The following is an 11,596-nucleotide window of genomic DNA, read 5'->3' as shown; positions in this document are numbered from 1 at the left end:
GGGGGATTCTTATATAGGATAGGTAGCCACTTCTCGGTAAGGCCTCTTGTGGATCCACTTTTCTCTTTCATTTGCTGTCTCTACCCTTGACTCTTCTGTTCATCTTTGCTGCCTTTTCTTGTGTGGATTAGGGCAGGAACATCACTGTTCCTACTTTACAGCCATGGCCATCTATAAACTCCGCTTCTTTGTCATCGCAGCAGCGGTAGCTACGAGTATCCTCCTACTCTTCGGCGCCTATTCTTCAGGCGTAACAACCAATGATGTGTCACATTTTGCCGACAAGATCGCCTCACACGTTCCCGGTACTACAACCGACAAGCGGAAACTGGCCTACATGACTCTTCTCACAAACACCATGAACGCGCCAGAAAATCCTTCCGATGATCACTACTTTATGGCCACAAGGATACTGGGATACCAATTGATGCATCAACCCACCACAAAGACGCAACGCGATATTCCGTTTGTGGTGTTGGTGACTGCAGATGTCAAGCAAGACAGACGCAATCTACTGACCAAAGACGGTGCCGTGGTACTTCAGGTCGAAAATGTAGAAGTCGATACTAGCTGGATACACGGAGAAATGCCCCAATGGAAAGACCTAATGACAAAACTTCGAGCCTGGGAGTTGACCTCTTACGATCTCGTCGCTTTCCTCGATGGTGATTTCATTCTCAACCGCTGTATGGATGGCATCTTCGACGACGCCTCTGCTACAACACCAGCAGCTCTGGTAACATCAAACACCACACCAAACGACGAAGCAACACTACCATCAACCTACATCCTCGCCACAGTCGCAGAAGCAAATCCTTTCCACCACTATCCACCCTCGGCGGAAAACAACGACTACAAAGATCCCAATTACTTCAACGCAGGCTTCTTCCTCTTCCGCCCTGACTTGACTCTATTCGAGCATTTCAAAGCTATCCTCAGCATTCCCAATCGCTTTGATCCTAAATACATGGAGCAAAACCTCTTGAACTATGCGTTCAGAAGGGAGGGGCAAATGCCGTGGACGAATATGAATGATCAGAGTTGGCATATCAGGTTCCCGAATGTCAGGGATAAGGAAGCGGGTGTGGCTAGTATGCATGATAAATGGTGGAGTGCGCACATGGATAAGCAATTGCAGCCGTTTTATGACTCGGTGAGGTGGAGGATGGAAGGGTTTTATGAAGTCTAGAAGCATAGTTTTTAATTCTCAAGTTCTGTAATTCTCTTTTGCCTGTCTTTCCTTTTTTTTTTTTTTTTTGGCATGCTTTCACCCACTGAAGCCGAGACCTCTGCATTCTTCGTCTTCTCGGAGAGCACCTCTGATTTCTTCTTCGCCGACACCCAATCTTACTCGACCGACTCTCTCGCCTCTTCTGACTTCCAAGCCTACGATTCCGGCTTCTGCCAGCTCCTCTGCCGCCACATTCATTCCTCTCAACCTCGCCACTTTGCTCTCTTTCTTGCCAGCCACTCTGCCTCGTTTGCCAGGTGTAGAAGCCCCTGTCAGTGAAGGAATAGGTTGGAAAGTATCCGATGCGAGTAGAATATCATGGAGAGGGACTAAAGATGATAACGCTGCCATACGTGCCGCTTCGTCAATGATGTCGCCGAGTGTACTCTCCGTCAATCCGGTTCTTCGAATACGGCCGAGCAGAGCAGCAAGGAAGAGTTTCGAAGCCAGGGGAAGGGAACGCAGGTATGAGGCTAAAGGTGTGGAGGTAGCTTCGTTGATTGCGCGTTTGATGGTTGAGATTGTGACGACGCCTTTCTTCATCGCTGCCGCTTTCGCTGGTGCTATCGTGGCTGATGCTTCGTCATTGGTTTCTGCAGCCGGTGTTTCTTCCAGTGAAGCTTTGTCAGCAGCTGCCTTGTCTGCCTCAGCAATCTCAACTGCGCGACGGCAGATATCCAGAGCGCGACGTGCGTCTCCAGATACAGCGGCTACTTTTCTACTCGCGAATTGTACGGCGTCGGGTTCGACCACCACTTGTCCTATGCCTTCGAGTCTGCTCTCTATGATTTTGATGAGTTGTTGATGGGTATAGCCAGGGAATGTGATGCGTGTGAGTCCCAAACGCGAACTGATCTTGTTGCTGAGTGTGCGTTCAGGCAAGTCCATGGTATTCGCCACAGCCAACACGATAAGTCTCGAATGTCGTAATTGAGGCCAGTTGAAAAAGTTATACATGACACCTTGAGATTTTGTGACGAGTTGATCGAGTTCATCCATCAGCACTACACACGGTACTCTTCTCGGACTTGGAGTGCTGAATTCGCGTTCGAGCAGTTCTAGAGCGTGTGTGGCGCTCACGCGTTGGCCTTTGAGAGCTTCCCAGAGTAGAGAGTATGATTGGTGAGGATCGGTGACTTTCATACCGTTGATTTCGACGAACACAAAGTCGTCCAGTTCGTCGGTGGAGACGGCTACGTTGAGCGCGGCCACTACTTCTCGTACCGTGGCAGTTTTGCCTGTGCCTGGTGTGCCGGAGATGTAGATGCAAGATCCTGTGCCGGCCGAGATGGCAGTCTCTAGATGAGCGTAGACTTCGCCAAACTCATCTTCACGGCAAGGAAGTGCATTTGGTACAGCTGATACGTGCAGTGTGCTTCGGGCGAGCTGATGGGGTGAGGCGGTTGTGTGAGAAGGCGAGATCATACGAGTACCCAGAGGTGTAAATTCGAGAGGCCTCTTGGCGATAATGCGGCGATGTGTAGGAGTGGTGAGCTTGCGAGGCGCAGGGTGTTTGCTCCTTGAAGTTGGTGTGGCAGAGGTCAATTTCCTGCGTTTCCGCTGAGTGGCCGTCTCGCCATCTTCGTCGTCAGGTACCACGAACTCATCCAAATCACCGGGTATCGTTGCCCTGACAGCTGACTTGCGTTTGCGTGTTCTTACAGTCTGACTGTCGATCAAGTCCCGTAGAGACTGCATATCCTCAGCTCCACGGTATACGTCCTCCCAGACGAACTCATCGGTGTAGGTGGTTGTGCGAGTATTGCAGCCTCGTTTGCAGACAAAGACTTTGCCATGATCTTTCGAGCCTTTTGGAATCTTGCCATTCGGATACCTCAAGTTGAAGCTCTCTTCAGAAAGGACAGTAGCCTTGCCATTGATAGTCTTTAATGAGTTTTCGTCCAGACCAGTAGTGATGTACAATTCGTTCTCCAGAAAGTCTTGCCTCTTCTTGGCCTTGTTGACGATTTCCTTTTCGGATGAGAACCATAGAAAGGAGGCTTTCATATCATTGATCATTTGTCCATCATCGTCTTCGATCTCGCCCTCTGCAAAGTCTTGGATGATGGCTACCCAAGCTTCGTTTCCAGCGGCTTTGAGCAAGACGGTGTCTCCGATGTGGCATTGGAAATCGCCAATCTGAGCACCGACGATGGTCTTGTTGGGTCCATAGATCCATTCCCAGGGGAGGTCCTCAGTACCGAGTTCATCGTCCGAGTCCTCTCGCAAAACACCACCGCTTTGTAGGAATTGTCGTGCCTGTTCGGCTCTGGAGCGCTTTTGTTTCTGAGCCATGTTTTGGATGTGATTATTGTCAATCAAATATATCCACCCTCGTTGTCGTTGTTGCACGCGTTCGGACGCCCAGTCGCGTGGGTTCGTGGTGCGAGCAATCAAGTCCAAAAGGGGACTTGTATGGGCCAGGGTGGGGGCGCAACTTTGAGTTGATCGATTCGAACCGCGCGCGAAACGTCACAGCTAGAAATATCACAACCCGTCCAGAAACATGTCGCAATCAGCAGATCAGCAAGGTGGTCAACAGAGTACGTGGAAGAATGATCCAAAGACTCATTGTCACAACAAAAGAAAGACTGACAAGAGCACGCAACAGTCGACCTTGGAGCCCTCTCAGTACAACAACTCGGCCAGATCAAGAAACAGCTCGATGAAGAAACACAATCCCTGACAAACTCATACGCCCAACTGCGCGCCGCCCAGCAAAAGTTCCGCGACTGCATTGGCTCAATCGTCGCTGGTGTCGCAAACTCAGTCGCCGACAAGCCGCTGCTGGTTCCCTTGACATCCTCCCTCTACGTCCCTGGCACACTAGCAAGCACCGAGACCGTCTTGGTCGACGTTGGAACCGGTTTCTACGTCGAAAAGACCACCGAGCAGGCAAAGAAGTTCTACGAGGCCAAGGTGGAAGAGCTGGGAAAGAATGTCAAGGATCTCGAGAGTATTGTCCAAGGCAAGAACCAGAACTTGAGGTTGATTGAAGAAGGTATGGGAAGAGAGCAGCTTGTCTGTAACGAAACGCCCCCTAACACGTAGTCCAGTCATGCGTCAAAAGGTTCTCGCCAGCAACCAGGCTCCAGGAAGCGCCTCCGCCTCGTCATAAACCAGCTGCCCCGGCATCGACAGAGACCAACATCCCTCCATATCCTCGGTACCGAGCCGAACGCCTCTCGAGCGCTGAAAGTTTGGTCTACGCTCCATTATACTGTGCTAGCAGCTAGACACGGCAGGGGCAAGATCAAGGCTAGAAATGGCTTGAGAAAGAGCATGGACATCGCACACTGAGACCACGACATCACGCTCCAGACACATTGAAGTTGTGAGATATCTGGAAACTACTGCCATGTAATTGTGATAGCTAGTAACACAGCAGGTGCTATAGGGACCGTCGAGACCACGTCAACTTTCCTCGTACTGTGTCAGTGCCCATAGCCTACAGAGCAATCGAAAGAAAGAAAGAATTACAAAGCCGTGATGTTTCCACCGCTTCCTTCACCTCAAAGGTCCTTGCCCGTGACAATGTCCTGTACACGCTGCAGCGCATGCAGAAGCTCAACATGGCCCTTGAGCTTCTCGTTTGTGTCATTCGACTCCACCGGGAACCAGCTTTGAATGTCTGCCTTCCATTCCGCACCCATGCCGGCACGCAGTTCGTGGTTCTCGGACAGTAAACTCGACCACTGACGATGCTTGACATCCACTGTCCAACGCTCCTCGAACGTGGTTTCGTGTTCCCTGCCTCCAATCTCATCTGGCGTGTACACCTTGTTGAAGACCTTGGCTAGCTCCACCTCGTACCCAGCATACGGCGCCCTCATCTCAAACTTCCAGACGATTTTTTCCCTGCTGGCTCTTTTGTGGGCCAAAGGCCTTCGCACGTGTTCGCAACTCTCAAAGTCACAGAATGATTCTCTGGCTTGCGCCTTCCGAGGAATCAAGTTGATGTAGTACTCGCTGTGCTCCCGCATTCCATCCGGAAGGTGAGAGGTTTGTGGAACTCCCAGTGCCGAGAGATCAAGAAGCCAGGTGAGATTGCTGAGCGTGTCCGACATGTACACCTCAAGAAATCTAGTGCGACCGGTATTCTTGATCACTCTCTTGAATTCGGGATCAGAGGCAGAGAATGAGCCGTTCTCCTGATGCCATCTCTTCGAGATGAGAAGATTACCTCCACCGTCCTTGAGATCAACCTCAATAGAAGCCGTATACTCAGGCTCAGTATCGGCAAGGTGATGAGTGAAGCGGTCGTATGGACTGAGCGAGTCTGTAGCGCTCAAGAACCGCTGGAGCAGAGTGTCCTCGAGAACCTTGTCGCCAAGTCTTGGCCATGGTCAGCAACAACTTTAGCAAATTCGACATTTTGGCTTACTCACTCTTCAGTCACTTTAGCACGGAAGTTGTATGAATCCTGAATCATCTCCTTGAAATCAAGCAGACTCTTGCTGTTGTTCTCGAAGGGTTCGTAGCTTTCCATGATGAGTGTGCCAAGGTGGACTCTCATATCAATATGGCCTTGATGCCAATGCACTTTGCTCAGTGTTTGGACGACAAGACCCTTCATGCGCTTCGCATTCAGGGCAACATCTTCCGCTCTTATTCCAGCCCCGACGCTCTTCACGGTCTTCTCCATGCGTTGTGTGATTGGCGTGGCTGCGCGGTAGACTGCCTTTAAGGGGTGATCCGTAAGAACGAACTTCTGGCATTCGTTCTGGACCAGATAGAGTCTCATGATAGGACTGCTCTGAACAACAGCCTTGCAAAGGAGACCTCTGATGCGCAGAAGAGCTTCTTTGACATCATCGACACCGCCTTTCACGATGAAGCACGATCTTGACTCATCGTAGTGAATAACACAATTGTTCTCCCTGCGGATTGAGTTTAGACTCTCGATGTGCTGCTGTCCCGTGGTTGGCGCTGGGTAGTCTTCAGAGGGCCACAAGAAAGACCCCTGCATTCGATCAGCAAAGTGGAAATGTTCAATTGTAAGGCACTTACCATTGCTTCGAATTCGACATCGCGAGGAGGTCCGACAGCTGTCTTCTGATGCTGAAAGGTCGGGTTGTCTTGCCGGATGTTGGTCTGGAGGTCAACCTTAGCGCGTTCCACCTGATGAAAAGTCAGCAATGTCTTGTGACAGGTAGACGACGAGCATCATACGTTCTCAATGGCTCCCCAGAAGCGGAACTCGAATCTGTTATCGTAGGTAATATAAGTGTTGGTGGCTCTGCCAATGGTCTGAATTGTACGAGAAGGGTCCTTGATCGTCATGTTCTTTGCGAACTTCCAGCTACCAGCGGCATCTTCACCTCTCTGCTTAGCAGCGACGCCAGCATTGACATGTACAGGTGCGTTGGATCTGTTGTTCTTAGGCTGATAGGATGGTTTGTCGTGTCTAGGCGGCATTGTAGACACGTAGTGGTGATGTGAAGTGAGTGATTGGAAGAGCGACTTTTGTTAGACCTGATGATGAGAGCGATAGGCCTTTTGATTCGGTGGAAATCTGTCCGACCAAAACAAGTTGAAGGAGTGAAGTGAAAGAAGTTGAGCAAGCGCAAGGGAAGCTGCATTTGAAGCTGCATGTAGCCCCACGGGTGGACCAACACAGCGCAAGCGAAGACAACATGCGTCCCTCCCTGATCAGAATGAGCATCCACAATTAACGCGAAAACAACATGTACATTGGCAAACAAAACAAGAATCTGACCAGATAGTCATGGGTATCAATCATCGTTATCTCCGCGTTCTACTTGATCTTCCAAAGTTGTCTAGAACTTTTGTCTTCCTAGCGTGGGCTTCCACTCGAGTGGATGTGTCTCAGGTGTGGCATTCTCATCCTCGCGCCAGATCTTGATGGTCTTGTCTGCTTCTCCAGTTACTGTGGAATGGTTAGCAATCTTCTCTTTAGGCAAGCTCGTGGCATGTGCATCGTTCAACTTACTAAGGCGGAGTCCAGTCTTGTCGAATGTTGAGCTCATGATGCCAGCTTCGGCGTCAAGACTACCTGGCTGGGCAATAGAGTCGAGCGATTGATATTTGTAGCCGGTCTTCCAGTCGAAGAAAGCAGCTGATCCATTGTCGCCACCAGAGAATAGCACGTTGTCCTCGTTGACTGACAGAGTGTTGATGATGGCATTATGCCCATCAAAATTCTGCATGAAAGCACCTTCTGGGCATTTCCACTGCTTGACCTGACCAGTCGAGGCAGAGGCGAATGTGAACTCGTGGGGCGCTGTACAGAGTGCTCTCACACCCTTTTTGTGATGTGTCAAGACGCCCATGGTCTTTCCAGCTGCAAGATCGTACATACGGACAGTACTATCCAGTGAAGACGAAATGATTTGTGGATCGGCCTCCTGGGTGACGATATCGGATACAGTCTGTTTGTGGCCACTGAGCACATGGATATTCGATCTTGTTCGCATGTCCCACACACGGACGACACCATCTCTACCTCCGGTGCAGAGCACATCGAGCGTAGGGTGTAGACTCAGTGTGTAAACACCGCTCAGGTGGCCATGGTAGTCACGAATGACCTTGTTGGTCTCCAGATCCCAGCATTTTACTTTCTTGTCTTCAGCGCATGAGAACAGGTATGGATGTCTTGGACTGAAAGCAAGACCTCGTACGGTAGAGATATGGCCAGTCAATGTGAGTTTCAACGTGCCGGAAGCGAGGTCCCAGATCTTGATAGTCCTGTCACCACTTCCCGTCGCGAAATATTGGTTTCCGGGTTCCACTGCAAGTGCTCTAACCCAACCCAAGTGACCAGAGATCACACGCATAAGTTTCCAAGGTGCTTTCCATTCGGGCTTTGGCTGACGCACGACGTCTCTGCGCACCAGACTCGAGGAGCCGGGCAGGTTTCTCTGTGGTGTAGGGCCATTTGCATTGGGTGGTAGCTTTCCAGCGCCGTTCGCGCGCAAGGCAAGAGCGTTTGATGTTCCAGCGGCGCTAGAGGGTGTTTGTGCAGAGACTCCTTCAATCATCTTGGCCATTTTTGGGTTTGATGCTTGCTCCTCGGTCTTTGGCTTCTTTCGTAGACTTGAACGCGAGGCAGCAACAGCATTCGCCTGCTTGGTCGCAAGCACCGGAGGTAACTCTTTCACATCGATATATTCTTTGGCGATTCGCGCGCGTAAGGCGAGCTTCTGAGCACGTTCTGCAGGCGACGCGATTGGGGGAGCGATGGCGGGTCGAGAAGAGTTGTCGAGCGCTGTGGGTGCGCCAAAGTCGGCGGCGAAGATTTCCCTAGTACGTTTTGCCGATTTGTGTACCAGATCGGATGGCGTTGGATCTATTGAAGTCGTCATGGTTGGTTGTGGATTATCGACGAGTTGTCGCGAGTCGAAGTGCAACTTTCTTGTCGAATCGAACTTCGGAGCTTCTTCCCCACATTTCATCATTGAACCATCCCGAGAGAGGCTTTTGACCATGATCACCTCATTAATCTGTCTTCACTATGGTTTTAACTGACAGATTCGTTCTCGTTGGGCAATGAGAGGTGATGGGATGCTTATCTTCTAGTGGTCTGACACTTCTTGGACAAATGCATGGTTTGAGGAACAGTAGGTTCAATTAGCAATGTCGTCTATCTGATCCATTCCACGGTTCTCGTGGTGACCAACCTCTACACTCATAACGTCAAACGCTTAGTAGTCCGCAGCATCTCTGGGTATATCACAACTGCATCTTTAGCTGAGTTCTGAGGCGCGTTCTTGGGGAGCTCCACCAACACCGTTCTCAACGCCGCCAGACCTGCCTGTCCGTAGAACTTCAGGAACTTTTCGATATGCGTGTCGACCAGTGCCTTGAGAACGATCCAGTGCGTCGGTTGTAGATGTGCCGGCGGTGTATTGGCAAAATAACTCAGCGCCCGCCAGTAATTCGGTGGCGGGAAAGGGTTGTTCATGGCCGACTTGCTAAAGTCACGCAAGGATATACAGCCATATCCTGTGGCAAGGCCCAGCATGCGGTTCTTGTGGACTTCGGAATCAATAAAGTCATCGCCGTCCCTCCACCAACCTATCCTTTCTCTTCCCGCGGCGGTCTTCTCATCGCCATGTATACCGAACAAGACTGGGCAGACCACATGATACTTAGCCAAGAGGATGTCAATGAGCGAAGTGGTGCCGTTGAACAGGAACTCTTTCTTCGAGAACACGGTGACCAGCACAATCGCAAGAGCATCCACTGTTGCTATGTTGTCGTTGCAGAACTGACTGATGACCGTTTTGGCGATCGTGTTGAGTAAATACACCAGAGCTAACGGCATGCGGCGTTCCAAGTTATCTTGAGGAATGGCGAGCAAGGGAGTTATGTTGATGGTTGGTTCAGAATATCTCAGGACCTCGTTGAGAATCTCGAGTACCCTCTTGAGCTATGCAGAAGTCAGTCACTCGCTCAATGTTAAGCCTTTGTCACCACGCAGCTCGATACTTACCGCCGATCTGTTCTTGACCTTGTCCGGGGTGAATTGGCCCATCACTGTATTGATTTTTCTACGGTAATCGCCGATGTCGATACCAGACTGTTTAAGTTGCTTCCTGGCCGTGTTCCTCATCTCCTTCAACGCCTTGTGGATGGCGAGATATTGTTTGTGCACTGCTTCTAGTTGCTCTGGCGTGGACTTTAGTTGTGAGGGTCCAGAGGATATTGTAGAGGACGCAACTGGCTGAGTAGCGACCTTGGGTGCGGATGGAGCTGCAGGTACATTACCAGACTGCACAACTGGGGTAGATACAGGTTGCGGTTGAGATTGTGGGACTGTTTGCACTGGAGCAGCAGTGGCAGCAGATTTCGTGGCAGCGGCCGCGGCGGCCGCGGCAGCAGCAGCATCGGCTTCCTCTTTCGCTTTGCGCTTCGAAGCCTGCTGTTCTTGTTGCCTTCGCAAAGCATCTGCTTCGTTCTGTCTCTTCTGCTCTTTGAGTCTGGCTTCCTTCTCGTGTATCTCTCTTTCCTCGGCCGCCCGTTTTTGTTGCTCCTGCTCTTGTCGCTCAAGCTCCTGTTTCTTCCGTTGTCTCTCAGCAGCCTCTCTTGCGGCCTTTGCTGAGCGCTCAGCTTCAAGTGCGCGATGCTCCTCCTCTTCCTTCTGCATCCGCTCGCGTTCCTGCTTTAGTGCTTCGGTTTCGGCAGTCTCGATAGCATTGCGCAAGATGCGTTCGTGTTCGGCGGCTGCTTGCGCAAGAGCCTGCTGATGGCGGCGTTCCTGTTCTGCATCCCTTTCGTCTTGTCTCTGCCTCCAGGCACGTTCTTCGCGGAGGTGAAGCGCACCAATTTCCTCAACTAATATTTCAGAGCGGCGAGGACTGTGGCGGTATGGAGAGTTATGACTTTTTCTGGCGGGATGATCGGCTCGAGGTGTACGCGCTGCAGGACTTGCTGTGCCAGCCCTCTCTCTGTGAGGAGATGCCATTGGGATATGCGGATCCGGAAAAGCTGCGAAACGAGCGTGGAGACCGGATGACAGTGGTTGTGTATAGAGCGGGAAGCTGAAGCGCAGGGCGAGAAAGACAAACTACGTTCCAGCAGGTGGCATGCTCAACGAAGAGTACCTGAATCCAGCGCGAGAACAGACTACAGACTCAGCATCAAAAGTTCACAAGAAGTTAGAGTGACGGCTTGCTCCAGCTTTGTCGATCGAGTCATGAAACAAAGGCCCGCTAGTAGCCCGAGCTCCGGAGAGTGGGATGAACCAAAGAATTGAAGGGCTTCCTCTCCATATGCCAAAGTCTGTAACTGCTACGCTGCTTCGACGAGGATCTCAAGCGACGACCTCACTATACAAAAGCTCAATGATTCCTCGACTAGAGAGGTGTACATGTACACAGAGAGCTCAGGGTAAGTTGTGTCTCGAATTCAAGCTGTTCCTCAAGAGCCATTGTGCAGTTCCATAGCTGTACACGTTACATAGTTTTGCGCTTGAGAAGGTCGCAGCTGCCTCTGCCAACTCGTGGTCAACTTGAGCCATGCTTGCAAAGATACAGAGGGATGGCACCGAAAACTGCATCAGAGCATGAGACGATAGACAATATACGGGCAATACGACCGATCCACCTAGCTATTATTGTCCATCGGCAGTCCAACAGGTTTAACAAAGGTTTTGTCGCGTAATCCTGCTTTGCAAACGGCCTTGTATCCGGTCGAGCTTGGCGGGATAGCTCTACATGCTGCAGATGAACGGCGAGGAATTGGATGCTTGCTATCAGCGGGAGAAGGTCATGTCGATTGATTGAGAGATTGACATGAAGCCCGAGCAGATGGAATGACCAACGAGTCTAGTGCTTTAAGTGTTGTAGATAGATGGAAAGCCCGCAACTGGGCACGTCTTTGTCCAGCTGTCCACTGAATTGC

The 11,596-nt window shown here is 50.9% G+C and overlaps 6 protein-coding genes across 6 annotated transcripts; 2 read left to right on the top strand and 4 right to left on the bottom strand.

The window, feature by feature from the left end:
• Positions 1 to 163: 163 nt before the first annotated feature.
• Positions 164 to 1,189, top strand: M436DRAFT_82844 (nucleotide-diphospho-sugar transferase; the record flags this gene model as incomplete). Its single annotated transcript, XM_013570913.1, has 1 exon — positions 164 to 1,189. The coding sequence occupies one exon, from the start codon at positions 164 to 166 to the stop codon at positions 1,187 to 1,189; it is 1,026 nt and encodes a 341-aa protein (XP_013426367.1).
• A 78-nt stretch (positions 1,190 to 1,267) lies between these two features.
• Positions 1,268 to 3,526, bottom strand: M436DRAFT_49029 (P-loop containing nucleoside triphosphate hydrolase protein; the record flags this gene model as incomplete). The annotated part of the gene is made up of 1 exon (XM_013570652.1): positions 1,268 to 3,526. The coding sequence occupies one exon, from the start codon at positions 3,524 to 3,526 to the stop codon at positions 1,268 to 1,270; it is 2,259 nt and encodes a 752-aa protein (XP_013426106.1).
• Positions 3,527 to 3,841: 315 nt separating this feature from the next.
• Positions 3,842 to 4,349, top strand: M436DRAFT_49710 (Prefoldin alpha subunit; the record flags this gene model as incomplete). The annotated part of the gene is made up of 2 exons (XM_013570795.1): positions 3,842 to 4,232; positions 4,288 to 4,349. Coding segments are annotated over 2 exons (453 nt in total), but the record flags the coding sequence as incomplete, so codon positions are not given.
• A 394-nt stretch (positions 4,350 to 4,743) lies between these two features.
• M436DRAFT_64734 (uncharacterized protein) lies at positions 4,744 to 6,649 on the bottom strand (the record flags this gene model as incomplete). The annotated part of the gene is made up of 4 exons (XM_013570854.1): positions 4,744 to 5,566; positions 5,620 to 6,194; positions 6,242 to 6,352; positions 6,404 to 6,649. The coding sequence occupies 4 exons, from the start codon at positions 6,647 to 6,649 to the stop codon at positions 4,744 to 4,746; spliced, it is 1,755 nt and encodes a 584-aa protein (XP_013426308.1).
• A 362-nt stretch (positions 6,650 to 7,011) lies between these two features.
• On the bottom strand, positions 7,012 to 8,556 carry M436DRAFT_49551 (WD40 repeat-like protein; the record flags this gene model as incomplete). Its single annotated transcript, XM_013570762.1, has 2 exons — positions 7,012 to 7,121; positions 7,185 to 8,556. 2 exons carry the CDS (start codon positions 8,554 to 8,556, stop codon positions 7,012 to 7,014), a joined length of 1,482 nt encoding a protein of 493 aa, XP_013426216.1.
• A 323-nt stretch (positions 8,557 to 8,879) lies between these two features.
• Positions 8,880 to 10,658, bottom strand: M436DRAFT_49741 (GLE1-domain-containing protein; the record flags this gene model as incomplete). The annotated part of the gene is made up of 2 exons (XM_013570799.1): positions 8,880 to 9,623; positions 9,687 to 10,658. 2 exons carry the CDS (start codon positions 10,656 to 10,658, stop codon positions 8,880 to 8,882), a joined length of 1,716 nt encoding a protein of 571 aa, XP_013426253.1.
• Between the last annotated feature and the right edge of the window lie 938 nt (positions 10,659 to 11,596).

Source organism: Aureobasidium namibiae (genome assembly GCF_000721765.1).
Source record: "Aureobasidium namibiae CBS 147.97 unplaced genomic scaffold scaffold_11, whole genome shotgun sequence".
Lineage (NCBI taxonomy): Eukaryota > Fungi > Ascomycota > Dothideomycetes > Dothideales > Saccotheciaceae > Aureobasidium > Aureobasidium namibiae.
Note: the sequence above shows the minus strand (reverse complement) of the source record. Positions and strands in the feature narration are given on the sequence as shown.